Source organism: Capra hircus, chromosome 11 (assembly GCF_001704415.2).
Source record: "Capra hircus breed San Clemente chromosome 11, ASM170441v1, whole genome shotgun sequence".
Taxonomy (NCBI): Eukaryota; Metazoa; Chordata; class Mammalia; order Artiodactyla; family Bovidae; genus Capra; species Capra hircus.
In genome coordinates, this window is record NC_030818.1 from 94,006,157 (window position 1) to 94,033,200 (window position 27,044).

General features: G+C 60.6%; 2 protein-coding genes across 5 annotated transcripts in view; one reads left to right on the forward strand and one right to left on the reverse strand.

Moving 5' to 3' along the window:
* On the forward strand, positions 194-24,665 carry CRB2 (crumbs 2, cell polarity complex component). Its single transcript, XM_018055744.1, has 13 exons — positions 194-326; positions 6,945-7,268; positions 9,899-10,094; positions 10,242-10,381; positions 11,048-11,233; positions 11,416-11,529; positions 14,309-15,166; positions 15,254-15,762; positions 16,327-16,492; positions 17,172-17,955; positions 18,784-18,900; positions 19,510-19,627; positions 21,344-24,665. The coding sequence occupies exons 1-13, from the start codon at positions 221-223 to the stop codon at positions 21,566-21,568; spliced, it is 3,843 nt and encodes a 1,280-aa protein (XP_017911233.1). The 5' UTR covers positions 194-220; the 3' UTR covers positions 21,569-24,665.
* Positions 23,905-27,044, reverse strand: part of DENND1A (DENN domain containing 1A) — a 541,554-nt gene continuing 538,414 nt past the window's right edge. For all 4 annotated transcript variants that reach the window (XM_018055748.1, XM_018055746.1, XM_018055747.1 and 1 more), the window contains one exon: positions 23,905-26,957. In XM_018055748.1, coding sequence (XP_017911237.1) covers positions 25,773-26,957 — 1,185 coding nt within the window. In that variant the 3' untranslated portion in view covers positions 23,905-25,772. The remainder of the gene's footprint in view (positions 26,958-27,044) is intronic.

Consider the following 27,044-nt stretch of genomic DNA (forward strand, 5'->3'; position numbering starts at 1 on the left):
TCAGACCCCTCCTCTTGAACGCTGCTCAAGGTGGAGCTGCCAGGGAGGGCAGGGGAGGAGGAGGGGGAAGGGGGAGGGGAGGGGGAGGGAGAGGGGGAGGGGGAGGGGCGCGCGGGAGGGGCCGGGCCTCTGTCCACCGCATTAGTGCTGGTTGGAGGGAGAGGGGGGTGTGGAGCCAGCCTGGCCGCCTGTTCCCACAGCCGCCGAGCAGAGCGCTGCCATGGCGCTGGCCCGCCCTGGGACCTGGGACCCCAGGCCCTCGGCCCCTCTCCTGCTGCTGCTGCTGCTGCTGCTGCACAGAGCCCCAGTCCTCGCCCTACCGGCTGGTGAGTTGGGGTCCCAGGCTTGGGGGGCCTGGGCTAGGTCTGTCCACAAAGCAGACATCCGAGGCCGTGGGGCTGTCCATGTGGGCGCCAGGCCCAGGTGTGCTGCTGTGGGGCGCTGGAGCGCGTGCCGTCCAGGGGGACTTTCTCGGGGGATCTTGGCCAGCTGTGGTCCCTGTGGTCTGGGTAACGGGTGGGCTGTTGTACCCTGTAAGGTGGGGGGTGGGGGGCGTTGGGCTGGGGTTTCTGCCTGTGAGGCCCGAGTCTGGGGAGTCTGATGTGAGCTGTGTGCAGGTTGTGGACGGTGGGTTTTGGGTGCATTTAAGTTGTGAGGTGGGACAGCGGTCCCGCACGAGCCGGGAGTTGTGTCTGAGGCTCTGTGGGTGTGATGGGCTGTATCCCAGTGTGAGTTGTGAGGCATAAGTTATCGAGTGGGATGAACTGTCTCTGCTCTTGACATAGGGTCATGGGGTGGGGGCCGCAGACCCCAGCCCAGTGGATTGCGGTGGAGAAGAGGGAAAGAGACCCAGGGTTTCTGCCTGCCTTGCTTTCATGGGTGTGTGTGTATGAGGGACAGGGCTGGGGATGCTCTGGGGTCCCTGGGGGGTGGCTGGGTACTGTTGCCCCCCACACTCCTGGTATTCCCAGATCAAGCTGAAAGGGCTTTGTGAAGCCAGACTCTGTTCACCAAGAGGTTTTTGCTTTTGTCCAAGTGGATTTACGGGTGCGCGGGCTGGAATTCTTCCTGGGGGGTCTGGGGACGCTTTGTCTTGGTCACTATAGCTACGGGGCCAGGCCTGGGAAGCCTGGCGCAGGAGGGTGGCCTGCCCTCTGCAGCCACTGGGGGAGCCCCCACCTCCTCAGAGTCCCTCCTGGCCCCTACCTGTGACCTTCTTCAGCCTCCAACAGGGCCCAGCTTACAAAACCTTTGTCTCTGCTCCCCTCTGCTGGGCCCCTGGGGAGGATGGCCCCCCACCCCCACCCCCGTGTGCAGGGGAGGAAACTGAGGTGAAGGGAGGGATAGGGGCTTATAAACTGGGCGCTGAGGCAAATCGAAGAGGAGCTGGGGACCTGCTCTCTGCACGAGGGGCACGGAGCCCTGGTCTGGGGATCTGGTGTCTGTCCGCAAGCCGACAGTGCACACATATAGATCACACACGTGCACACGTGCACCTGCACACACATGTGCATGCACATGCACTCCCCTCCACAGCAGCAGTCAGGTGGCGTGCACCAGGGCACACACCACCATATGAACAGGTGTCCTCAGGCACATGTAGACCCAGCACACATGCGCGTGAGCACACACACCCACCTGTGCGTGACACACACAGGTGTGCATTCAAGCGCTAGTGTACCTTCACATGAACCTTGTGGCAGGGTGCACACTGAATAGACGGGTGCTGCAGAAGGGAACAGACACTGATCCACACGCTCACCCCCACCTAGCCCGGCTGGGACCCCCAGGGCTGGCCTTTCCCAGCACAGGGAGCCCTCTCCCTGGAGATCCCCGGAAAGCTTGGGTGGGGGTGCTACGGCATGAATATTTCTGGAGACCAGGACCCAAGGGCCTGACTGCCAGGAGGGCAGGGGCGGGAGATGACATCATTTGAAAAGTAATTTCCATTCCAGAGGGGATGGGGTTCTGGATGCCCTGGGCCTCTGGCTCTGCCGCCCACCCCTGCCAGGCCCTGAGCGGGGCCCCTCCGTCTGGGCGCACTCAGCCACAAAAGCCTGGCTGGTTGCTAGGAGAGCACTAGGCATCTTGGAGCACAGTGGGGCACGTCGGGCTCTCACATCCCTCCCTCCCTGCCGCCTGCACACCCAGGGAGCCTGGCTGACAAAGGGGTGGCGAGTCTAGCCCCGAAACCCAGCTCCTCCTGCAGCCCGAGCTGCATGGGCGCCTGGAAAACAGAGGCGGAGGAGAAGGAGCCACACACCCGCGCCCTAACATCAGGGTGTGTTGGATGGTCACTGTTTGCCCCATGTAAAGATAATGAACAGATAATACACGAGCCTCTACATGGCAGGCATTGCGCTACTGGACTTCTGCTGTTGTTCAGTTGCTAAGCCGTGGCCAACTCTCTGTGGCCCCCTGGACTGCAGCACGCCAGGCTCCTCTGTCCTTCTCCCCAAGCTTGCTCAGATTCATGTCCATTGAGCCGGTGATGCCATCCAACCATCTCATCCTCTGCTGCCCCCTTCTCCTCCTGCCTTCAATCTTTCCCAGCATCAGGGTCTTTTCCAGGGAGTCAGCTCTTTGAGTCAGGTGGCCAAATTTAGCATCAGCCCTTCCAGTGAATATTCAGTTCATTTCCTTTAGGATGGACTGGTTTGATCTCCTTGCAGTCCAAGGCTACTGGACTAGCATGATGGAATTTAATTCTCACAACAGCCCTGTGAGGTCAACTCTGATACCCCCAGTTTACACAGGAGGAAAGTGAGGCCCCAAGAGGGTCAGTAGCTTGCCCAGAATCACACCTGGTGTGTGGCAGGGCCACGATTTCACAGCCACCTATGGGGCTAATCTATGGACAGTCACCTCTCTTCTCTGTGCTTCTGTCTAAAGGCAGGAAACCAGCTCATGCTGAGAGCTGCTATGAGAATTCAGCAAGAAAATGCAGTGGTCCTCTAACTTAGGTTTGGCGTGAAACCCCGTTTCAAAGGAAATTTTAGACAGAAGCCAGAGGCCACTAACAGTTAAAAGCGGCCTGTTGGGGTGGCAGGCCTGGAAACCCATCTGCTTTGCCTCACCCTCCTTCCAGAAAGTGCCTTCCTCCACGGCCCCAGCCCTCTGAGATCACAGTTTGGAAACACTGGGATTTGCCGATGCGGACAAAGGATAGGCAGTGGATCCGTGACGGCTATTGTTGGGATTATCAAAATGCTGCCTTTTAACTTCAAGAGATAAACATTCTTGTAAAAGACTGTCCCGAACTCTCCTCCCTCGTTAGAGTCCTTTAGCCCTTTCCCAACAGCTCTCAGTCTCGCTGCAGTGTTTTCAGCCCTGCCCTCGGAGCCTCGTGCTACTAGATGGATAGTTTTCTCGCTAGAAGGATGTCTTAAGGGATCTTGGGTGGCTTCTTAGATATATTCTCTTTTTTGCCTTGTCAAGATGAGAAGCTTCACAAAACCCACCTTCAGCAAACATTTCTCATTAGTTGCCAGTTCTCACTAGGCCTGTTACAAGTGCGCATAATGTAGGCATTACTAGGAACCAGCAAGGCCTGGAACACCCTGGGATTGCTAGCAGCTGGGTTCAGGATGGACAGGGAAGACTGCCCACTCCGCCCAGGCTGATATTGGAAACTGCAGTCTTAGGCAAACCTTCTGAGCCTCGAGTCTCTTTCAGTGCCTGGGGGAGGCTGGGCTAGAATGCTCTGAAGTGACAATACGTGGGTGGCTAGAGTTTGCAGGATGGGAGTTTCAGAAGCATTGGGAGATGTGGGCTTCTCACAAGTCTAGAAATGATCTGCTGCTTAGTTTTTCGAGGGATGATCCTGGGCAAGTTAAACAGAAGTTTTCTTAATGGCCCCCATCCTTTCCAGTTTGACTCAAACTCAATAATGTGGTAATAGATGTAAGACACGTAGCACAGCTACACAGGCACTCACGAAACAGTTCCTGTTACTATAATCCTGTCCTTTGCATGAAGAAAAGTCCTTTCCGGGAGGTGGGTTCTGGGCCTTCCAGGGCAGGGCAGCAGGTCCGAGGGGAGGGGCGAGTGTCCGTTAATCCTTCCCTGGCCAGGGCGTCCCAGGCAGCCTGAGAGGTCAGGAAGGATTTGTAAAGATAAGCACAGGCCCCTCGTCACCCTGGCAACAGGCCACGCCCCTCCGGCCAGACCAGGAAGGCCCCTCCTCTGACCCGCCATCCTCACCTCTCCTCCCCTCAGCCCTGGGCGAGCCTGGCCTCCTGAGCTGGCTCCCTGAAGGCAGAGAGCCAAGGTCAGTGCTTGTTCCCAAGCCTCAGTGTGCAAAGAACTCCCCAGGGAGCATGCTGCAGTGAAGATTCTTGGGCCCCGGAACCCAACAGTTCTGCATCTCTGGGTCTGGAGTGGGGCCCTAGCATCTGTATTCTTAATACAGGCCCTGGGGTGATGCTGGAACCCCCCAGGGTGGAGGTCCTGGAGCAGTGAGACCTGGGTTTGGATTCCAGGCCCTCTTGGGAAACTGTGAAGTCGCTTATCTCTGAGCGTCACTTTCCTCAACTGTGAAAAAGGAATGATAGCACTGTCTACCCCCTAAGGTAAATGTGAAAACAGAGATTACACAGGAGAGACGGCTGTCCCTCTGGTGCAGACTGCCGCACCACCGCATGCCTCCTGGGACAGAGGGCTCCCTCCCTCTCTGCCTGCAGGAAAACTCCTTCCTCAGTGGGGCCAGGCTCTGTCTCCTGGGGCCACCTGCTCCTTCGGTGACAAAGCACCTTCCCTGGCCCCCCAGGCGCTGTCTCTCCAGTCTGCTCTGAAATAGAGGGCTCCGAATCGGGGGCCAAAGCTCCAGATTGGGGTGGGATCCCTTAGGATGGTCATGCTTTCCTGGTGGCTCAGCGGTAAAGAATCCTCCTGCCAATGCGGGGTCTTTGATCCCTGGGGTTCGACCCCTGGGTCGGGAAGATCCCCTGGAGAAGGAAATGGTTACCCATTCCAGTATTCTTGCCTGGGAAGTCCCATGGAGAGAGGAGCCTGGCAGGATACAGTCCACAGGGCCGCAAGAGTGGGGCACGACTGAGCGATTAAACAACAGCAGCAGAAACCCTTGGGTTACACGCGTGAGGAGTGACGCCTTGTCGGGATCAGATGAAGGGCCTGCTGGCACAGGACCCAGGAGACAGGGCTCTTCACAGTGGGCACTGTGGTTACTGTGCTGATCCTCCTGAGGGTGCTGGGTCCAGGGACCCAGGTCAAAATGGCCAGAGTTCTCACTGAAGGCTCACTGGTGCCCAGCAGGGCTTCACTCACGTCCCCTCAGTGGCTCCTCACAACACCCACAAGGTGGGCACTGCTCACACCCCACTGTTCATGCAAGCTGGCCTGATGCCCATCACAGCATCTTCCCCCTCCTTCAGACTATTTAGCCCTGGGGGACTAGGCTCTGTACTGACCAGCCACCATGGCTCAGGGTGGGAAAAAGAAAGACAAGCTGGCCATAAGCCCCTCCCAGAGGCCTAGAAGCCCCCTGTCCTCACCCAGGAGACCAGCCTTGGGGGAGTGGGTCTGTGGGCAGAGAGAGTCTGTGAACCTCAGCGCCCTAGGTCGTCTTGGCCGGACAGTGTTTCAAACCCTCTGCCCCCCTTGCCACAGGCCTGGCCCTGGGTGGGTGTTTGCCCCAAGCCCCTCTTAGTGGGAATCTCCAGGAGTGAGCCTGTGCGAGTTGTACCACGCGCTTTGGGGGCCGGGGGTGGGGCTGACAGCGGGTGTCTCCCTGGATCATTGGCTGGCACCTCTGTCTCCCTGGACCGCCCTGCCTGCTGGAATGTGGATGACGCCTGAGAGGCTGTCGAGCCTTATCTGGGGGTCTTCGCTGGGGAGGGGAGGGGAGGCACAGGGCTTGAAGCTGTGCTGGGGCCTGGTTAGTGTCTGGATGACAACCTGGGTGGGGGTGGGGCACCTTGGCGCACCAGGTGCGGGGGGGCGGGGGCGAGGGTGTGCCTCCTTCTTGGAGGCCGCTCCCCTCTGCTGTCCCAAGGCTTTCAATCCGCCCTCATCCTACCAGGCACGTACCGCTATCATCTCTCAGTAGGAGAAACGACTTGCCCGAGGTCTCACAGCTTGTTTTGAACTAGGGTTTGAACCCAGGGCTCTCTGCCTTCACAGCTTCTAAGTTCTTACACCAGCTTGACACTGACAGGCTCTTAGCAAAGGAGGGCGGGAGGGAGGCGGGCGGCAGATCAGGAGGTGACCCTCTAACAGAGGGAGCTCTGCCTCGTGGAGATGTGTCCAGTGGCTGGAGCCAGGAGTTTGGTCAGCACATCTCACTACCTGCCCTGTACCCTGTGACCGTGGCCAGCGCTCACATTTACTGATGGCGGATCCGGTGAGAAGTTCTGGGAGGGGAAGCGGGGTGGAGCGGGGAGAGGGGCCTTTGAAGTCCTCCATCTCCAGTTTCATGTAGGGATGGAATTACCAGACCCCCAGCGGGAGTGGTGGAATGGGCAGTGGGAGGCCAGGGACCCCTCCCCAGGTGGGGCTGGAGCCTGCGGATGGGACCCTGAAGGCTGAGCCAGGACTCAGGCCAGAGACCTCACTTTCACACTTGAGCCTGGACCCGCTCTCCTGTAAAGTGGGCCCGACAGGGCCTGCCTGCAAGGGGTGCTGCAGGGATGCGCGGGCATTGGAGCACGGAGCTCACAGGGTCAGGGGGCATCTGCTCACTAATTCTGCCTGGGGAGTCAGGCAGCCTGGGTCCTCCTTTACGGAGGAGACACTCCCCAAACCATTCCCAGATCTGGGTGCCTGTTGGGACCTTGTCTGTAGACCCCCTGGCCCTCTCTTCTGAATCCCGATGACCTCCTCCGCTGCTCACCAACTCTGGGATCTGGGGATGGGCCTGGGGGTGGGGAGAGGGGTGTCCCAGCAGCCCCCGTCCACCCTGCCCAGCCAGTCTCCTCTCTCTGCAGGGACGGTGCCTTCGGAGACCCCGGGCGCCTGCGCCTCAGACCCGTGCGCTCCAGGGACCAAGTGCCAGGCTACAGAGAATGCTGGCTACACCTGTGTGCCCCCGGAGCCCCGGGGCTGTGCCAGTCAGCCATGCCACCACGGCGCTCTGTGTGTGCCCCAGGGCCCAGGGCCTGATGACTTCCGCTGCTACTGTGTGCCCGGATTTCAGGGCCCACACTGTGAGCTGGACATTGACGAGTGTGCGTCCCGGCCCTGCCACCACGGGGCCACTTGCCGCAACCTGGCTGACCGCTACGAGTGCCACTGCCCCCTCGGCTATGAAGGTAATGGCCCCAGCTGTCCCCAGAGGCATGTGTAATCTTGGCCCCGTCAGCGACTCAAAGAGGTCAGATCATGAATTTGGCTTTGGCCTTAGCGTAGAGACCCCCTCTAGGCATCCTGGCAGTTCTGGGGTGTACCCACTCTTTGGTCGTGCTGCGGAACTGATGCTTCTCAGGCTACCCTGGCAGCTCTGGATGAGAATGTGGGTGAGTGAGAACTAGCACGGTGCCTGGCACAGATCAGGCACTGGACAAATGTTATTTCAGCGCCTTGTGGGGTTCAGGTGATGCTGGGGGCGGAGACACCCTTCAGGTGTCTCTGGGACTAGAGTACAGATAGGCCTGGTTTGGCTTTAATGAGGACACGTCTAGACAGTATTTCCAGTATCGATTCACTCCAGACCTGTCATTTGGTGGCTCATCTGATGCTTCGAGAGCTTGAACACCCCTGGAATGGTTCAGGTTGTCATGCAGAGGCCCCCCTGCCCGACTCCTGTGAGTAGCCTCCCCGCCACAGCTCCTGCAGAGACACTGGTGGTCTTGCTCAAACTGTAATGTCGATGTACCCCCAGCGATCTCTGCTGTCTTGAGGGGGACAGTTCCCTCCTCCAGAGTATGTCCCTGTCCCAGTCCCATCCAGACTCCAAGTTGAGAGCAACCTGGAGCAACTGCCTGCACGTCGGAAAGGAGAGCACAACTGGGACAGGTCTGGTGGTGAGGCTGGGTTTAGGGCAGCCGGGAGGCTGCAGTGTGGACACTCTGGGGTCCTGAATTCAGATGACTCCCTCTGACTGCAGAGGGCAGTTTGAGGTCACTCAGAGTCAGGCACACAGACTGCGGGGCTGGGCTCCAGGAGAGGAGCCGTATCATGGAGAGACATCTCGGCGCACAGACGAAAAGGAAACTTGGGAAGTGGGTTCTGCGTGCCTTTCTTGTCACGGGAGAGTGCAGGTGTCTGGACAGATTAGTTGTGGATGTGTGAGGAGGTCATGCAAAAGGCCTCTGTCTCTGCCAGCATCCACGGGTGTCTGGGCTCCCTGAATACATTTGTGGGAACCGTCTGGGAGGGGGGTGCCAGCAGGTGTGTGTGTGCCCGGATGTGCGGTGCTGACGCTTTGGGTAAGGCTTTCTGGGTGAGCTGAGGATGTGAGTGGGGGCAGCATCTGCTGTGATTCATTTCCTCCTCCTTCTGCTCTGAGCCAGGCGGGGGAGGTTGGGATTCCAGGCTGGGCCTGGCTCCCCCTGGCACAGAGGGTGGGAGTGGGGCTGGGTCACAGGAAGGAGGGGCTCTGTTTTGTGCTCACTGAGCTGGGAATGGGAGAAGGTTCCAGCTGGAGCCAGCTGGGTCCCTGGCCCCCCATGACCAATCCCACTGAGGGAGCAGAGGCAGGGCCACTGGAGTGTTCGATGGCAAGTGGGCTCCATGATGAACTCCGGCAGCACATTTCCAACCTCTGAGCTCCTCTATCTCCCTTCATTGACACAGCCCCTCCCGCAAGAGTCTCACAACTGATTTAATTTTGTCCAGGACTGAGAGGGTTCCCAGGACACAGGACTTTCAGTTTTAAAAGCAAGACGGTAGTTTGGCAGAAACCAACACAATTCTGTAAAGCAATTATCCTTCAATTTAAAAAATTAATTAATTTTTAAAAAAGCAAGACGGTACAGGGAAAACCCGAAGGAGCTGGTTACCTTGGTCCAGCATCTTTCATTGGGGAGTGCCTCTCGTTGCTGGGGTCCCTCCTTACACTCTCCACAAAAAGCCAGCAGAGCAAGCCTTCTAAAATGTAGAAAGGACCCTATAAGTCAGCCGCCTAAGACTTTAAGGATAAGGTTGGATCGTGTTACTTGGCCCCAAGGCCTGTCACCACCCCTTTCTTTCCCCACCTTCTCCACTCTTTCCTTGTCCTCGCCAACAGTCTCCCTGGAATCCAACTACCCGCACAACCCCTTATCCTAGTTTAATGCTGCTACTGCTAAGTCGCTTCAGTCATATCCGACTCTGTGCAATGCCATAGATGGCAGCCCACCAGGTTCCCCTATCCCTGGGATTCTCTCCAGGTGAGAACACTGGAGTGGGTTGCTATTTCCTTCTCCAAAGCATGAAAGTGAAAAGTGAAAGTGAAGTCGCTCAGTAGTGTCTGACTCTTAGCGACCCCATGGACTGCAGCCAACCAGGCTTCTCCGCCCATGGGATTTTCCAGGCAAGAGTACTGGAGTGGGGTGCATTGCCTTCTCCCTATCTTAGTCTAGCCAATGCCTTCTCATCTTTCTCGATTCCCCAGGCTAAGACCCTGACTCTCGCCGTCACAGGATCTAGCACGTACCCACAGTAGCTCTTATCAAAATAAAAAAATCAATCCTCATTTATGTAATATTGATTAATCCCCCGTGTCCCGGGTTAGGCTGCAGTGAGCTCTAGGGGGCAGGGAGGCCTGTGTTGTTTCCATCTCACTGCCATTGCTGGCTCAAGAAACACCTGCTCTGGAAAGACGGACCAACGGATTCTCTCCGGATCCTGGCATTCCGCTGCTGGTCATACTGTCTGGAGTGGGTCTGGGGTCAGCCTGGCTCGGCTTCTTCCACTCTCCCTCTGGGCGTGCAGCTGTCCGTCTGTCTCGGGCCCTGTCCAGGCGTGACTTGCGAGACGGAGGTGGACGAGTGCGCCTCGGGGCCCTGCCTGCACGGGGGCTCGTGCCTGGACGGCGTGGGCTCCTACCGCTGCGTGTGCGCCCCGGGCTACGGGGGCGCCAGCTGCCAGCTGGACCTGGACGAGTGCCAGAGCCAGCCGTGCGCACACGGGGGCGTGTGCCGCGACCTGGTCAATGGGTGAGCCGGAGGCCGTGCCCCCCGGGCGGGGAGGCTGCGCGGTGGGCCGGCGCGGGGGTGGGGGTGGGGGCGCGAGGCAGGGCACGGTGGAGGCAGGGTGCTGGGGGCTCGGGCACGTGCTCAGCTCGGGCCGCGCGCCCCCTTTAGGTTCCAGTGCGACTGCGCGGACACGGGCTACGAGGGCGAGCGCTGCGACCTGGAGGTGCTGGAGTGCGCGTCGGCGCCCTGCGCGAACAACGCGTCCTGCCTGGAGGGCCTCGGGAGCTTCCGCTGCCTCTGCTGGCCAGGTGTGTGCGCATGCGCGCTCGCGCGCCCAGTGGGGAGGGGGCACAGGCTGCGGCCGCCCGGCCTGGGATGCCAGTGCGGGAGTGCGCTGGTGCAGAGTGCGCGCACGTGACTGCAGCTTCCCTGGGCCTCAGTTTCCCCATCTGCGAAGCAGGGCTGATCACAGAACTTACTCCTGGGCTGTTGGGAGCCGCTGCTGCTGCCTGCTCGCGCAGTCCTGTCTGACTCTTTGCGATCTCATGGACTGTAGCCTGCCAGGCTCCTCTGTCCGTGGGATTATCAGAATACTGGTGTCCATTGCCATTTCCTTCTCCAGGGGAACTGTCTCCCGACCGAACCCAGGTCTCCGGCTTGGCAGGCGGATTCTTTACCACTGAGCCACCTGGGAAGCCCGTTGTGAGGAGAGTAAATGAGTAAAGCCCACGAAGCCTTGGCACAGGGCCCTGCAGGAGCAGAGTGCTCAGTGATACTAGAAATACTAGTGATACTAGTCACATGATGCTGGTGAAGGCGGTCCTGGTCACTCCTGTCTCCTGTGTGCCTCTGCCTGAGTATCCGGATTGGTGTTCTGAGTTGCTGTTCCAGCCTGGCCCTGGCGGGCCTGGTGGCAGTGGAGCAGTGCTGCTTGGTGGCCTCGTGTGACCTGATGCCCATGTGTGTGTCCCTAGGCTACAGTGGCGAGCGGTGCGAAGTGGATGAGGACGAGTGTGCAGTGGGCCCCTGCCAGCATGGGGGCCGGTGCCTGCAGCGCTCGGATCCGACCCTCTATGGGGGCGTCCAGGCCACTTTCCCCGGTGACTTCAGCTTTCGCCAGGCTGCTGGCTTCGTGTGCCGCTGCCCTCCAGGCTTTGAGGGTGAGCCCCCTGCCCCACTTCCGAGAAGCAGGTCTCTAGTGTCCAGGTGCAGGGGAGGGATGCTGGAGCTGGGTTCAAGCATTTCTCTCTGGTCTCAGTCTCCCTAGCTGTAAAAATGGGCCCTTTCCAGTTCCAGCTGGGCTCTGAGGGGGCCGAGGGAACCACAGCTGGGCCTCTTGCAGGGAACGACTGTGGCGAGGATGTGGACGAGTGTGCCTCACGGCCGTGCCTCAGTGGAGGCCTCTGCCAGGACCTGCCCAATGGCTTCCAGTGCCACTGTCCAGACGGCTACACAGGTGCCCAGGGTCGGGTGGGCACTGGGGCAGGGCCAGGTCAGAGTTGGTGGGCCTGGGGCAAGAAGAGCCCTTCTGGCTGATGTGTGGAGGCTGGGTTGATGGGGTTAAGGACATTAGGGAGGAGGTGGGGGGCAGTGGCCCAGGCAACAGGAGAGAGGGCTGAGCTGCGACCTGGGCTTAGGGGTGGGAGTAGAGGGAAAATGTTTCGGAGTGCAGGTTGAGAAATACTTATGAGGGGCACGCTCCAGGTCCTGAGGGTTATTCCAGGCATGAGTGGGAGGTGTCAGAGATGCTGGCTGAGTTTCTGCCCTGGCTGGCACTGGGTAGAGGATGGTGGGTTCAATCGTCCACCTTGAGTCTGTTTATGGAGCACCCATGGGAAGGAGTCTGGGTTGGGGGCTGGTGACCCGGGGTCTATGGCACAGGACAGGGACCTGAGACTGGGGGTCAGGAGGGTCATCCTGGCAGTTGGGGTCAGAGGTGGCCAAGGTTGTCTGGGAGGAAGTGTAGGGTGATGGGCAGAGAGAGCTCTAGACACCTGACATCGAAGGGCTGGGCAGAGGCCGAGGGGCTGCGGGGAGGGGGACAGAGGAGGTGGAAGCGGCAGGGGGCTGTGTGGGTGGAGGGTGGGGGGTGTGTTATGGAAAGCTGGGGGACAGTGTCTGGAGAAGGGTGGGTGGGAGCTGGGCCTGCAGCGGCCTCTCCCTGCCTCTGGTATGGTGGACACATAGACACACAGACATCCTTCCCTGCAGACACTGATGAGCCGGAGAAGCGTCCCTGCTCCTCTGGAATGCCTGTGGTGCCTCCCTCTGCCTGCACGCATTCCTGCTCAGAATGCAGGGCCTCCTCTCCCTGGCACGGTTCCTGGGCACCCGCTCCCCGGCCCAGGGGAAGGAGGGGGTGATCACCACCGTCCCTTCCACACTCGCCCACACACAGATGCTGGGGTTCAGCCTCCCACTCCCAGGTGGCCAACACCCCTGGGCACCCTGAAGGCCCATCTCCTCCCCCCGGCCCCGTGGCTGGGGTTCCCTGAGTCCTGCCCCAGAGGCAGCAGCCTCGTGGGTGCCTGGCACACAGTGGGCCCACGGCAGCACACCCTGCTCTGCAGAGCTCTCTCTGCAGTGTGCTCCTCCTCAGCAGGGTCCCCTGAGTTCGGGCTCTGACCCCCCCGCCTTACAGAGGAAGCTGGGGGGGCTCTTGCATGGGCGTGTCATCGCCCAGGTTCAGTAGGGTCAGCGGAAGCCCAGCTCCTCCCCACGCTGAGCTCAGCTGACGGGTGACAGGGAGGTCAGCCCTCTGAGGTCAGGGCCTGGGAGGGGGAACCCCGGCTGTGGGGCTGGGCTCCTTGCCATCCTCCCTTTGGGTTGTGCTGGGCGTGGGGGAGGCCAGTGCCTGGCATTCCTGAGTCCGTGCTGAAGGAGGAGGCGGCTGGCCAGGCGGGGAGCACGGCTCCCCAGCCTTGGTGCCCGCCCGCCACTCTCAGCCTGTCTGTGGGGACATGCAATGGGGCTGCAGGCTCTGGGGACCTTCCTGCGGGTGTTGTGGCTCCTGGCAGGTAGGCAGGGTGGGGCCCTCGGGCAGGTGGAGGTGGGGTGCTGGGGCCAGCTGTCCCCGGAAGGTGGTGATGGTGTTTGTGGGCTGACTGGGGCCAGGATTCAAATCCTATTGGCTTCTCTGGGTTTGGGTCCCCCCTGGCTGGAATACGTGAGCAGGTCTGGCCTCAGTAGTTGTGTGGAGGTTGTGACTGAGCAGGGGTGGGGCTGTGGCCTCTAGATCCATGCTGGGGCCGGAGTACCTGACCTGGGGGCTTCTGGAAGGGAAGGTGACCCCACTGCCAGAGCGAGGGCCCTAGGGCAGAGGGACGGGGGTGGCATTAGAGCCAGGGCCTGCTCCAGTGCCACAGATGTGTACACCCACCCCCGCTCCCTCTTCCACTTCATCGCTCTGTTGACAAGGGCCATGCCATGTCCTTTGCTGGGCACCAAGGATGTACTCAGGCCCCTGGAGGAGATCTCAACTGTGTAAACAGATATTTTCAATCCAGGGTTCTGGGGAACTGTGCCTGGGAGTAGGCAAGGAATTGGGAGGGACACAGTAGCTTGTGGTTGAGGGCCAGAGAAGGCCTCCTAGAGGACTGGCCATTTGAATTTGGGTTTTGCTGGATGAGTAGGAGTTTGAAAGGCAGGGTTAGGGAGAATGAGGCATGCCGAGCAGAGGGAGCAGTATGCGTGAAAGCCCAGAGGGCAGGACTTCCCAGGAGATGCTTGGAGGAACAGGCAGCTCAAGGTCTGTAGGGAGGCGGGTTGACATCTGAACGCCTGACAGTGCCCAGGCTGTGAGGGATCGTGAGTGCCAGGGTGAGTGATGGGACATTACGCAGCGAAGGAACTGGGCCAGATCCCGCGTTAGCTCTCTGGCTGCTCGTAGAGTTGGATGATGGAGGGGGTTCTGAAGACTGGTGAATTAGAGGGCACTAGACTGTGGCCCAGAGAGTTTGTGAGTCTGGGAAGGCAAGGTGGGAGGAAAGCAGGCACTGGTGAGCGCATAGGGGATGGACCACACAGGGCCTGGAGACTCACCAGATGTGGGAACAAAAGGAGCATCCTGGATTCCAGCCTCCGGGGACTTCTGAGGGCCTCGAGAAGTCCTTCGAGAATTGGGAATGGGTTTGGTTGATGGATATCGAGCTCCTTGTCCCAAGAGGCAGGTAGGCTCTGGGTCACGACTGTGGTTCTGGCCTTGGTGCTGAGCCTTGGCCTGGTCTCTCCCGAAGGCCCGACATGTCAGGAAGACATGGACGAATGCCTGTCAGAGCCCTGCCTCCACGGTGGGACCTGTGAAGACACCGTGGCAGGCTACATCTGTGGGTGCCCCGAGGCCTGGGGTGGACCGGATTGTTCTGTGCCACTCACCGGCTGCCAGGGCCACACTTGCCCACCGACTGCCACCTGCATCCCTACCTTCGAGTCAGGGGTTCACAGTTACACCTGCCGCTGCCCACCTGGTACCCATGGGCCTTTCTGTGGCCAGAATACTACGTTCTCCATGGTGGCTGGGAACCCTGTACGGGCTTCGGTGCCAGCAGGCAGCTCCCTAGGTCTGGCCCTGAGATTTCGTACCACGATACGTGTGGGTGCCTTGGCCACATGCTCTGACACTCAAGGCAGCGTGGAGCTGGCACTGGTGGAGGCCAGGCTTCAGGCCACACTCCACGGCAAGAATGTGCTCGTCCTGAGGCTGCTGGAACCACCTCTCAGTGATGGCCACTGGCACCGAGTGGAGGTGACGCTCCGCCTGGGGCTCCTGGAGTTGCGGCTCTGGCACAAAGGCTGTCCTGCCCGGCTCTGTGTGGCCTCCAGTCCCGTGGCCACAGCTGCCCCGGCCCCCACGCCTGCTGGGTCCCGCTTCACCCAGCTGGGCGGCGTGGCTTTTGCGGGCTGCCTCCAGGATGTGCAGGTGGATGGGCATCTGCTGCTGCCCGAGGACCTTGGCGAGAACGTCTTCCTGGGCTGCCAGCACCAGGAGCACTGCCAGCCTCCGCCTTGTGCCCACGGAGGGGTCTGCGTGGATCTGTGGACTCACTTCCATTGTGACTGCCCCCGGCCCTACAGTGGTCCCACATGTGCTGATGGTGAGGAGGGGCCAGGTGGGCCCCAGGGCAGCGGCTGTGCCTGCTCTGGCCTGCAGGCCTCACGCCTGGCACCCTCTCTCCCTGCAGAGGTTCCTGCTGCCACCTTTGGCTTGGGGGGCACCCTGAGCTCTGCCTCCTTCCTACTCGACCGGCTGCCAGGCCCGAACCTCACCGTGTCCTTCCTCCTCCGCACCCGGGAACCCGCTGGCCTTCTGCTCCAGCTCACCAACGATTCAGCTGCTGGCCTGACAGTGTTCCTGAGCGAGGGCCAGATCCGGGCGGAGGCGCTGGGCAGTCCTGCTCTGGTGCTCCCGGGGCGCTGGGATGACGGGCTCCAGCACCTGGTGACACTCAGCTTCGGGCCTGATCAGCTGTGGGGTGTGGGGCAGCAGGTGCACGTGGGCGGCAGGCTCCTCCCTGCTGACGCTGAGCCCTGGGGTGGGCCCTTCCGAGGCTGCATGCAGGACGTGCGACTCAACGACCTCCACCTCCCCTTCTTTCTACCACTGCTGGGTAACTCCAGCCTGCCCAGCGTGCCCGGCCGCGGGCAGTCCTGGAACCTCACCATGGGCTGCGTCTCTGAGGACACATGCAATGTGAGTGCCAAGAGGAAGGGATGGGTCCTTTTTCCAGGATCTTCCCTGCATCTCTGGGAGTCAGCATGCCCTTCTACTGGTCAGGGTAGCACCAGGAGGTGGGGCGCCTGCCCACGGTTCTAAGGCTGAAGACAGAGCAGGGTTCACTTGCATTTTTCCGGCAAGCTGATCTTGCCCTCTGGTAGTCCCCATACCTCCCCTCTCAGTTGTGGTCTGGGACAGACACCCTGGCCTGGGCAGAGGGCTGCCCAAGACTTTCTGCAGGAGTTGTTTGGTAGACAGGGACACCCAGGGTCATGAACAAAGCACCAGCCCTAGAATTGGAATAGCCTGGATGTGAGCTTGGGCTCCTCTGTTTACTGCCTTGGTGACTCAGGCAAGTGGTTTCTCCTGAGCCTCAGTTTCCTCATCTGAAAAATGGGAATGCTAGTTACTTTTCTATTTATTTGTGAGGAGGTAATGTATCTGCAGTAGGTGCCCAGTGAAGAGCCACTGTAGGGATGTTTATGGTGGGAGGATGCCAGCCCCAGGCCTGAGCCAGTCCCTGTCCCGATTCTCCTGCAGCCTGAGCCCTGTCTCAATGGTGGGACTTGCCTTGTCACCTGGAATGACTTCCACTGCACCTGCCCTGCCAACTTCACCGGGCCCACGTGTGCCCAGCAGCTGTGGTGTCCTGGCCAGCCCTGTCTCCCTCCTGCCACCTGTGAGGAGGTCCCTGATGGCTTTGTCTGTGAGTGCCTGCCCTGGGCGCCCACATGCTGGACACCCGAGCTGGGTTAGATCCGTCACCTGCCTCAGGGCTCAGGGACGGTAGACAGGATGGTAGCAGCCCCAGTCCATTGCACCCAGATAGGCTTTCTGGAGGAGGAGAGCACTTGCTAGGTTTTCAAGGGCGAGTAAGACCTTGGGCACAGGGAGGGACATATCAGCAAGGGGGCAAAGCATGTGCAAAGGCCTGTGAGGTTTATAAGAACTTGGGACTTTCTGCCAAGGGCAGTGGGGAGCCATGGGGGGCGGGGGGCGGGGGGCGGGGGCGGCAGGAGAAGGCCCTGCTCAGCATCTTAAAAAGAAGACAGTTCAAAGGATTGCGGTGAAGAGGGAGCCACAGTGAAGGCAACGGCTGCTTCACAAAGGAGAGGAGTGGGCGGATTTTCTGGAGTGTTACTGCCTGGTTTGTGACCTGGGAGGCAGGGTGGGTGCCCAGAGCTGGTTCTCTGGAGGTAAGAGAGTTCTATGAGGTACGGGGAACACTTCCTGGGATTAGACCCTAGGTGGGTGTGTGTGCCCCCACGCCCAGACGGCAGGGGTTGGGGGGGTGTGGAGGTAGTAACAGGTCGCCGCATCACCCAGGTCTGCTTGGGTTGGGTGGGGGCCGAGAGGCCGTCCTCCGACGCTGTCTCCCCCGGCAGGTGTGGCGGAGGCCACGTTCCGCGAGGGACCCCCGGCGGAATTCAGCGGGCACAACGCGTCATCGGGCAGCGCGCTCAGCGGCCTCTCGCTGGTCTTCCGCACGCGCGACTCCGAGGCAGGGCTGTTGCGCGCTGAGGACGGCCCGGCCGCCGTGTGGCTGGCGGTGCGCAACGGCTCGCTGGCGGCAGGCGTGTGCAGCGGCCCCGGTTTGCCCCGCGCGGTGCTGCCAGCGCCCGGGCCGCGTGTGGCCGACGGCGCCTGGCACCGCGTGCGCCTGGCCATGGAGCAGCCCGAGGCCGCCGCGTCGCGCTGGCTGCTCTGGCTGGACGGCGCGGCGACGCCGGTGTCGCTGCGTGGCCTGGCCGGCGACCTGGACTTCCTGCGCGGCCCGGGCGCCGCGCGCGTCCTGCTGGCCGAGAACTTCACGGGCTGCCTGGGCCGCGTGGCGCTCGGCGGCCACCCGCTGCCCTTGGCGCGCCCGCGGCCCGGCGCGGACCCCGGCTCCCGCGAGCCCTTCTCGGCCCGGCCCGGAGCGCCCGCCCCGCACCTCGGCTGCCGCGGCGCTCCGGTGTGTGTCCCCTCGCCCTGCCTGCACGGCGGCGTCTGCCGCGACCTCTTCGACGCCTTCGCTTGCGCCTGCGGCCCGGGCTGGGAGGGCCAGCGCTGCGAGGACCGCGCCGACCCGTGTCGCTCGGCGCCCTGCGCCCGCGGCCGCTGCCACGCGCACCCTGACGGTCGCTTCGAGTGCCGCTGCCCGCCTGGCTTCGCAGGCCCGCGCTGCAGGTGCGGTCGGCCGGCCGGGGTGGCCTGGGTCCGAGGGGTGAGGAGTGGAGGGGAGGCCCCCGGGGGCGGTGGATGGGACAGACTAGACTGGAAGCCCGATTGTGGAAGCGCTGGTTCCATTGGCCAGCCCCATCCCATCTCTGAGCCACTTCGCTGTGATCTGTAACTTGGGAACAACAGGGCCCCAGCGTTGCCAGATAAAATACAGGACACCGGGTGAATTTAAAGTTGAGATAAACAAAGCTGTCCTCTGGGAGTGGGGGTGGGGGAACCAGAGGTAGTGTTGGAAGAAAAGAGGCTCTCCTGCCGAGCTGCCCACCACGGACATCTCCCCCATCCCTGAGTCCCGTGGGACAGGGCCAGAGACAGATGCTCGAAGTCTTGACCGCTTCCCATATTCAGTTTGGCTATGACTTCCAGCTCTTTTGGAGCCAAGCTTATGGAAGGGTGTCTGGCAGAGGTCTGACTCCCCTTCTCCCTGCAAAGAAGGTCAGGTTTTATGTCCAGGAGCCTGCTCTTACCCTGGGAGGGTCCTTACCTTTGATCAGCTCCTCAAAGGTCTCTGAGCCACCAAGGGTTCTGCCAGGGTCTAGCTGTGGTACTCCTTGTTGGGGCTGGGGCTGGAGCAGTAGCGTGGCAGCCCGGTGTCCCACCCCTTCCACCCCAGACACCGCTTCCATGACTTCCAGCAGGGTCTGTCGGAGGTGGCCCTGAATTCCTTGGATGATGATGCAGAAGGCTCAGGTCGCCTGAGTGACCCACAGAGCATGGGCGTGGGCCAGGTCTCATGTGTCCTGACCCAAGTCCAGCCCCTGTGCTTTCTCTCAGGTTGCCTGTCCCACCAGAGGGGTGCAGTCTGAACATCACCTGTCTCAATGGTGGCCAGTGTGAGGAGGGTCCCCAGGGGGCCAACTGCAGCTGCCAGGAGAGCTTTGCTGGGCAGAGGTGGGTCTGGGCTCCATAAGCCTGGGAGGTGGGCTGGGGCGTGTGGAGAGTACAGATCCAAAGGCAGGGAGTGGGCCTCCAGATCCCCTCCAACCAGGGCGGGTGAGGTATGGGTCCTTGCTCACCTTCTCAGCCCTTACTGTCATCACTGCGCCAGACACTCCACCTCTGTCACCTGAGATCTTTCCTTCTGGGGCTTCCAAGACCATCCTCTGTTACCAGACACCTGCTGGAGGGTAGTTGCCTAGTGGTGTTTCTTAGAGCACCACACTCAACATCAGGACCACGTGGGGACACTATGCAAATAGAGGCTCTGGGTCCTCCGGTCTGGGCAGGCGCCTTTACACAGGCTCCCCTGTGCTTTCAATGGAGTGAGAGGGTCGTTCTTGGTCACGAGTGTTGGAGTGAAGGGGTCTGCTGCATAATGAGGGTCGTACTCAACTTAGGTCCCCCTGTCAGGGCCCAGCCGGGTTGGGACCGTGCTGGGGACAGCAGGTGAGCGGTGTGGAGGGTGTGGGGCGGGTTTGAGGAGGTAAAGGAGTTGGGGGAGCTAGAGGCAGCTTGGGAGGGAGCAGCTTCCTCAGCCCCCCCCTCTTCCCTGCCTCCCAGGTGTCAGATCCCCTGTGAAGCCAACCCTTGCTTGAATGGGGGCACCTGCCGGGCAGCTGATGGGGTGTACCAATGTATCTGCAATGCCAGGTTCTCAGGCCAGTTCTGCGAAGTGGTGGTGAGTGATGGCGACGGGGAGGGTGGTCTGTTTTGGACTTTGTGAGATGATGTTGTGGGGGTTGGGGGGGGACGTGTGTACAGGGCCTGTGGAGCTATTCCTGGACCAGCCCTGTCACAGGGTGGGGCGTAGCAGGCCAAGGAGACAGGGCCTTTCCACACCCCTGCACAGCAGGTCTGTTCACTTTTGGGGAGCCTGGGGACCCCCCCATTCCTCTGGGGATCTCAGTGAACTCTGGGATTTACGTTGGTGGATATAGGAGCCTGTAATCTCTGGTGGTTTCTGAGCCCCGTTTGAAAAGTAGGAAGATTTGGGGAGCCCAGGACTCTAAGCCAGAGAAGGCTTGGCTGCCGTGAAGGCAGGCTTAGCTGAAGAGGGCGGTGAGGGGGCCCAATAGATAGGGGCCAGCAGGCGGCCTGAGCATGGACCTCCCTCTGGCCCCCTCCCTTCCAAGGGGCAGAGCAGACTCTGCAGGCCCAGGCAGAAGTGAGCCAGAGTGGGCGCGGCAAGGGGGGCACGAAGCCTGGAGAGGCGCCTTGATCTCCACAGGCTTCTGGTGGGCCAGGTCATAAACCCCAATCCCCTCTGCTTCTGGGGAAATGCTTCCTTTCAAGTTGAACTTTACAGCCTCTGGCTCCCCCTCCCGCCCTCTTCCTAGGGAGGAAATGGCTTTACAGCTTCCCCAGGCTGGAGGCTGGCCTGCCCTGGTTGCTTCGGGGCTGGGGTGAATTTTTCTCTTCAGCCTTGGGCACCTTCTCCAGGGCTGGGGGCTGAGACTGGGACCCAGGCCGCAGTGGGCTGAGAGGTCTCATGGGATAGAGGGAGGGCTGATGAATCTGAGACCCTGGGCCTCTGCCCTCTCCCCGGAAATCTGTGATTCTGGGGCTCAAGAGCTCCAAGTCTGTAGAATCTTTTGGTGGGGCATCCAGGTGTCTGTCTGGGCCCACCACAGCCTGGTCTGTGTGTTTCCTGGGGGTGGGGGCCGGCCGGGGGACTCTGAGCTCACCATCAACCAGGCCAGGCTGCTCCACCTCATGCCCTGCAGAGGCCCCCTGGCCCTGAGATGCCTCCCACTTGGGGCTTAGGCATGGTCTCCACAGACCTTTAAAAAACCAGAGTGCCCTATGGGGTCTGGAAGAATCCAGTCCCATCACTTCAGTTGGGGTGTCTGTTGAGAGAGGTGGGGCTGGCAGGGCTGGGCACTGAGGCCCACCTTGGCCAGTTGAAGGAAGGACCTTTGGCTGGAATTCGAGACTGCAGGATAGTGGTGTGAGCTGGGCATGGCTTGGCATTGGGGGTGGACAGAGGGCAGTGTCAGTCCTGGTTCGTCAGCCCCTAGATGTGTGTGTCTGGGGGAATCGGGGCAGAGCCTCCGTGTTCTCCTCTTAAACTTACCGAGTGCCTACTGAGCAGGCTCTCCTCTTGGCGTTTTGGGGATACACTGGTGAACAAAATGAACCACAGGTTCCTGTCCTCATGGGTGGCCTCGCTCTCACTTCATCAGGTCGCTATGAGGTTTTACATGAAATCCCACGCATGGTGTTGAGCGCCTACTGGGCATTCAATAAATGTGTTTCTCTTCTACCAGAAGCCCTTGGTTGTACAGGAAGGGCTTCTGCCCAATGATGCTTTTTCCCTCTCCTCTGGAGGGCCTGGGGTTGGAGGTGGGGTCTCTCCAGCTCCACTGTCTTAGGCCTCTTACTGCGTCTCTTGCAGAAGGGCCTACCGCTGCCGCTGCCGTTCCCGCTGCTGGAGGTGGCAGTGCCTGCGGCCTGCGCCTGCCTCCTCCTCCTCCTCTTGGGCCTCCTCTCAGGGATCCTGGCGGCCAGAAAGCGCCGCCAGTCAGAGGGCACCTACAGCCCGAGCCAGCAGGAGGTGGCCGGAGCCCGGCTGGAGATGGACAGCGTCCTCAAGGTGCCGCCCGAGGAGAGACTCATCTAGGCCCACCTTGCTGCAGCTCCAGGCCCTGTGAGGGCCTCGATTTCTACCTGGAGACCCAAGGAGGCCACTTCTGGGAGCCTGCAGGGAAATGGCTGGCCCCTTCTTAGCCTTGGAGAGCTGCTACAGGGCTCAGGATACCTGCTGGGAAGTGTCCCCTTTGCCAGGAGCCCCTGCCCCTGCCCCTTGCTGGGCTGAGGGGAAGGGGCGTGCTCAGGGAAACAGAGGAGCCTGTGAGGTTGTGGACATTCACTGTCCAGCTGCTAGGTCTCGCCTCGGCAGATGCACGACTGTGCTGGGAGAAGCACCTGTGGGTGCACACGATGTGTTTTGGTGTGTGTGTGTGTGTATACGTACCTGTGTGTGTGTGTGTGTACCCGGGCCTGTTGATCTGCAGATACCTGTGTGTTAGGGATGGGGTTGTGGGCATTTGCCCTTGTTTGTGCACGTGACCTCCTTGTTTGTGCATGTAATCATGTAGTGGGTGCAGCTGGCCCCACGGAGAAGCAGCTGGGCGGAGGAGACCACCTTCTCAGTCCTGGGACAGGGGCGGCCCAGGGCCATGAGTGCTCCTGGAGGCCAGGCCAGGGCTGGCCCAATGACCAGAGCCCCACCTCTGGCAGCTTCTCCCACCTCCCACCTCCGGATGCCTGGAGTCAGCTGGAAATCAGCAGGATAGGGGGCAGGAGCCAGAGGTTAATGTATGAGCTCCCGGTTCCCCAAACAGATGCTCCTGGAGGGAGATTCGACTCTGCCCTGCACTGGAGCCAGGCGCTGTCTGGGATGTGGACTACGGGGCAGACCTGCAGGAGCTGGGGGGGGAGTTGGGGGGTAGTGTCTGGGCCCACGCAGTCTGCCTCCTGCGGGCCTGTCGCTCGGAGAGCAGCCCTGGCCTGCCTCACAGGGCTGTTGTGAAGATGGTGGGTGACTATGGGGAAGGATGGGGCTCTGGGATTCGTTACAGTCTACTCTGCTGTGGGGCTACCCGGGTTGTCCTTTTAGGTGTCGGGAAGGGAGAGGGAGAGCGCGGCGAAGGGGCCTTCCTGAGGGGCAGCCAGGGGCCGATGAGGATGGAGGAGCCATCCTCCCTGCCCACCTTGTGCTTCTCCAGCTCCTCCCGCACCAGCAAGGTTGCTCCTTCACCTGCAGACCAGTCGCCTCCCTAACGGTCGCTGGGAGGATTTGAGGAGAGGACGCGCAGGAAGCCCTCAGGGTTGTTCCCTGAGGCAGGTGCTTAGCAAACATTGGCACCGCCTCTGTGTTGGGGCTGGTCCTGTGGACAGACACAGATGGGGAAGAGCTGGCTGCTTTGCTTCCGGCCCCTTCCCTGGTGATGCCGCCACAGTGGGATCTCTGACAGGCACCTGAGGGCCTGGCCTCTGAGCTTCAGAGTCCCTTTTTCCCTGACCTGGAGATGTTCCCTTTGGTCCTTCCTGTTTCCCAGGCCAGCGCCCCCTGTGCCAAGACCAGGAGACCCCTTTCCACTTCTCGATTGGAGGTCGACCTTACCCAGCCCCCCCAGGGGTCTCATCCAACTTCCAGAGGCACAGGAATCACTGGGAGGTGGAGCCATGCGGTCGGGATGGGGTGGGAGGGCTGAGGCTGAGCACTAGGCTCCAGGGGCTTGCTTGGTCCTTAGCCTGGAGAAGGTGGGACCAACTTTCCTTGTGGCTCCTGGGAAAGGCAGGGAGAAAACATCTGTTACCACGACCTTAGCCAAGCTGCTGCCTTGATTAGTTCATCAAGTCAGAGATTTGGCAAACCTGTGTTTTTGCAGATTCCTAAGACAAGACATTCTGGGTGGAACCCCAGTGTATAAAAGCTGGGTGGTTCTTTTTTGTCCTCCTCTTGTTCCTGAGAGTTCTGAGAATTTGTAATTTTCAAGCACAGACTGGGAGGGAGACACAGACAGAATGATGGGCAGGTGGGGGTAGGGGGTGGGGACAGTTAAGGGTGGGGACACCCTTAACATCCACTCTGGGTGCTTGGTCCAACCCAGCCAAGAGAGGTGCAGTTTCCAAGGCTCTGCCCTTGCTATTAAGAGGTGGTTCCAGGTATCCCCTTGAGCTTGACTTTTCCTGGAGCCAAGATGCCTTTGACATCACTGGTGACCTAGAGCCCTGCTGTGTGGGGCCCGGCAGCCCTGTGCCCAACCATGACCAACCTACCCTTCAGAGGCCTGACTGGGAAAAGGCTTTGACCTGGGGGTGGGCCAGGGTCAAAGCCTTCCTGACTGCTCCATGGACCCCGCCTCTACCTCTACAAACGCAGATACCGAAGGTTCCCCGAGGTGGAGTCCCCTCCCTTCAGAGCTTCCTCAGGACACAGGGATACCAGCTTCTCTCCAAGAAGATTTTATTGAACGCACACACAAAATTCATCCTTGGATTTGCAGATTCAATCCAGCAAGGGAAGAGACAGCAGTGCTCTTGTGAACATGGTGCTCTTGCCACCGGCCCCAGCCAGGGAGACCATGGGGTGGGCTCGGCTTCCCTGAGGCCACCGAGCACCTCTTGCCTTAAGACTCTGCCCGCCGAGTGCGCAACCCTGTCCTGACGGGGCTCGGGGGTCTGCCCAGGATGGATCTACAATCTCTGCTGAAACATCTGAGTGTCCTAGAGGCACCCGCGTGGCCCAGGCGTAACATAGCGCCCTGCTTCCGGCGGCCAGAGGACATTGCCGAGACTGAAAGAGAGGACTTGCCCCAGGGGCTGGGACTGCTGAAGGCGCTTGTGCGGGGCCAGCAGCCCTTCACACCCCACGCTGTCGGAGCAAACCTCAGGGCTGGGCCTCGCTCACTCACGGGTGGGGGTGGTCTCCCAGTCCCTCAGATGATGACAAGGCTCCCTGGGGTTTTTGGGGCCTCTAGAAACCCCCTTGCCCCCACAGACAGCCCTGAGACTGTATGTCTGACCATTCACAAATAGGAAATGAGAAATCAGGTCAAAATGTTCACAATTTCCTGGATGTCTCAGATGGTTGTTTTCTTAAATGGTTGGGCCATATTTTAACTTGGTTTATTGAAATTAGTCAATTTCAAGATTCCATCAAATCAATAAAAGTAAAAAGGAAAAGAAAGATAAAAGAAATAATAACAAAACATTTCAATTTAGCTTTGGTGACGTTGGCCTCAGGAATTTCTATGCTGGCAGGAATCACAAGGTGGGCAGGGAGGGGGTGACTCCAAGCCCTCCTGCCTCCAGGCTGCAAGAAGCCAAGCCTGCCCACTCACCAGGGGCCTGGAGAGGGGCTTAGTGCCCTGCCCCCTCCTGCCCCAAGGACACAGGCACTGGGACCCTTGCATCTCTGTGGTGTTAAGCCTGGCCTTCCAGTGGGGGTCTGGGTACCTGCTTTTCAGCTCTGCCCCCTGAGACCCACTCGACCAGAGCCTGAGCCTCATGTGATCGTTTAACTGGAGACCAGGAGAACCTCTGGGGACCTGAGAGAGAGTGTGGATGGTGGCCGGGCCCGTCCTGATGCTCTCAGGTTTACCTGTTGCCGTCTTGTCTTCTATAATCAAAGTTGCTGGTGCTCCCAGCCCTCACGCAGGGCTGGCTGGGGCTTCGTTTGGTTACCACGAGGGATCTCGTGGATCCCTCAGCCCCCAGATCCCAACCAAGTCAGAAAAACAGAGGTGTAGGGGTTGGGGTGAAGACTCAGTAAAGAAAGAGTTGTGCATATTGCTAGAGAGGGTTTGGAAATGCCCCGCCAGGCAGATCCTCCAGCTGGGGAGGGGTGGGGGGTGTTCCTTACTTCAAACTCCAAACCACGTGCCTCTCGTGCAGACGAGCTGGTGTACTGCCAACGCTCGTGCCCATCGAGATGGGGTGTGCAGGGCTGGGCTGCAGCTAGGGCAAGAGAACGGGGCTCAGGAGGAGACATCCTGAGGATGCACGGGGCTCCTGGTGGGCAGTTTCCAGAGGGAAGGTGGGTAGGATGTGGCCTGGGGCAATCGCTGGCCCAGCTGACCTCTTTAGTGCAAAACCCAACTGGGGGGGCAGGGAAAGGGTGGTGGTGGGGCAGGAACCCAGGAGCTGGGTCGATTCTCAGGCTGGAACTGGCGCCATTCTCCAGAGATGGGCAGTGTGGAGAGGAGGAGGGGCGGCAGAGAGGGTTCCCATCCCCTCCCACCAGTAGAACCTGGGCAGAAACAGCAGCAGGGGAAGCAGGGCCGGCTGGCCTCAGCGCGCCCCACCCTCAGCGCTGCTCACTCGAAGGTCTCCCATTGCTTCCTGAGCTGCTCCACGGAGCCGGGGGCCGGGGCCGAGCTCACGTCTTGCTTGGTTTTCCGTAACAAATCCTCAAAGGGGTCTCTGGCCTCTCGTGGAGCAGAGGGCTGCAGTGCTGGCTCCAGGCCCTGGGGGGCCCTGGCGGGGAGGAGTGGGGGGTCTCCAGGCCTCAGGGCCAGCCCTTGCTTGGCCTCGGCGGCCCTGGCACTTGAGCGGGCCAGGGGCAATGTTCGGATCCTCGAGGGGGCGACCGCTGGGGGACCCAAAGGCTGCAGGGAGTGGGTACCCATGGGTACCTGGCCAAAGAGGTTGGGCATGGAGAGGGCAGACAGGTTGGGCTGAGATCGATGAGGGGCACAGAAACCAGAATTGGACAACAGGAGGCTGGGGGCAAAGGCTGGCCCCAGGGAAGGAGGGGCCCCAAAAGGCCCAGCTGGCGCAGAGACCAGGGGCATGGTGGGCAGTGTCGCAGGCACAGGTGGGACAAAGGGGTTGAGTGACGGCTGTGGAAATGGGGTGGGGGTCCCCATGGGGGGGAAGCTAAATTGGGGGGTAAATGGGGTGGCTACATTTGGGGCTGTAGGGCCTGGTGGAAGGGAACTGCCCGACCAGGTTGTGTTAAGTGGGTCCAGCAGGGCCAGCAGGGCATCACTGCTGCTGCCAGAGGCCCCTGAGGCCAGGCTCAGTGGCTGGAGCAGTTCGGTCGGGTCTTGGGGTGCAGTACTGGAGAGGAGCCCAGGGAATGGGGTTGAGCTGAGGGCAGCCCTCCTTTCCCGCTCAGCCGGCAGCCGCTCCGAGAAGTTGCCAAGGGCGATGCTGGGGGCCTGGAGCTTGGCTGGGCGGGCAGTGGGAGGCGGGGGCACGATGCCCAGCTCCGGGGTCTTCCTGCCTTGGGGCCGGGGGATAGTGATGCTGCCCAGGGTGGGTGTGGTCACCTCCTCCTTGTCGCTGGGGTTCAGGAGGCCGTTCCGGTCCTGGGGCCTGCAGGGTGAGGCCAGGGAGTTCCCAAGCAGGGCTAAGGGCTTCTCGGGGCAGGCGGTGGGAAGTTTGCTGGGGATGGCCATGTCATCCTGGCCTAGGCTCCAGAGCCTGCTGTGCGGGTGGGCGAGCTTCAAGGCCCCTGGTGTCCCGCGGCTCCTGTCACTTCTGCCCAGGTCCAACCTCTGCCAGAGGGAATGAGGGAGGCGATGACTGTAGCTGACCAGGGACAAATTGGCTCTCCCCACCCCCTCCTGTGTGCCAGGGGGACA

Coding starts and splice junctions, on each gene's coding strand:
- CRB2 (XM_018055744.1), top strand. CDS start 221: ATGGCGCTGGCCCGCCCTGGGACCTGGGACCCCAGGCCCTCGGCCCCT. Junction 11,234..11,415: donor CTGCCCTCCAGGCTTTGAGG/GTGAGCCCCCTG, acceptor GGCCTCTTGCAG/GGAACGACTGTGGCGAGGAT. Junction 15,167..15,253: donor TGGTCCCACATGTGCTGATG/GTGAGGAGGGGC, acceptor CTCTCCCTGCAG/AGGTTCCTGCTGCCACCTTT.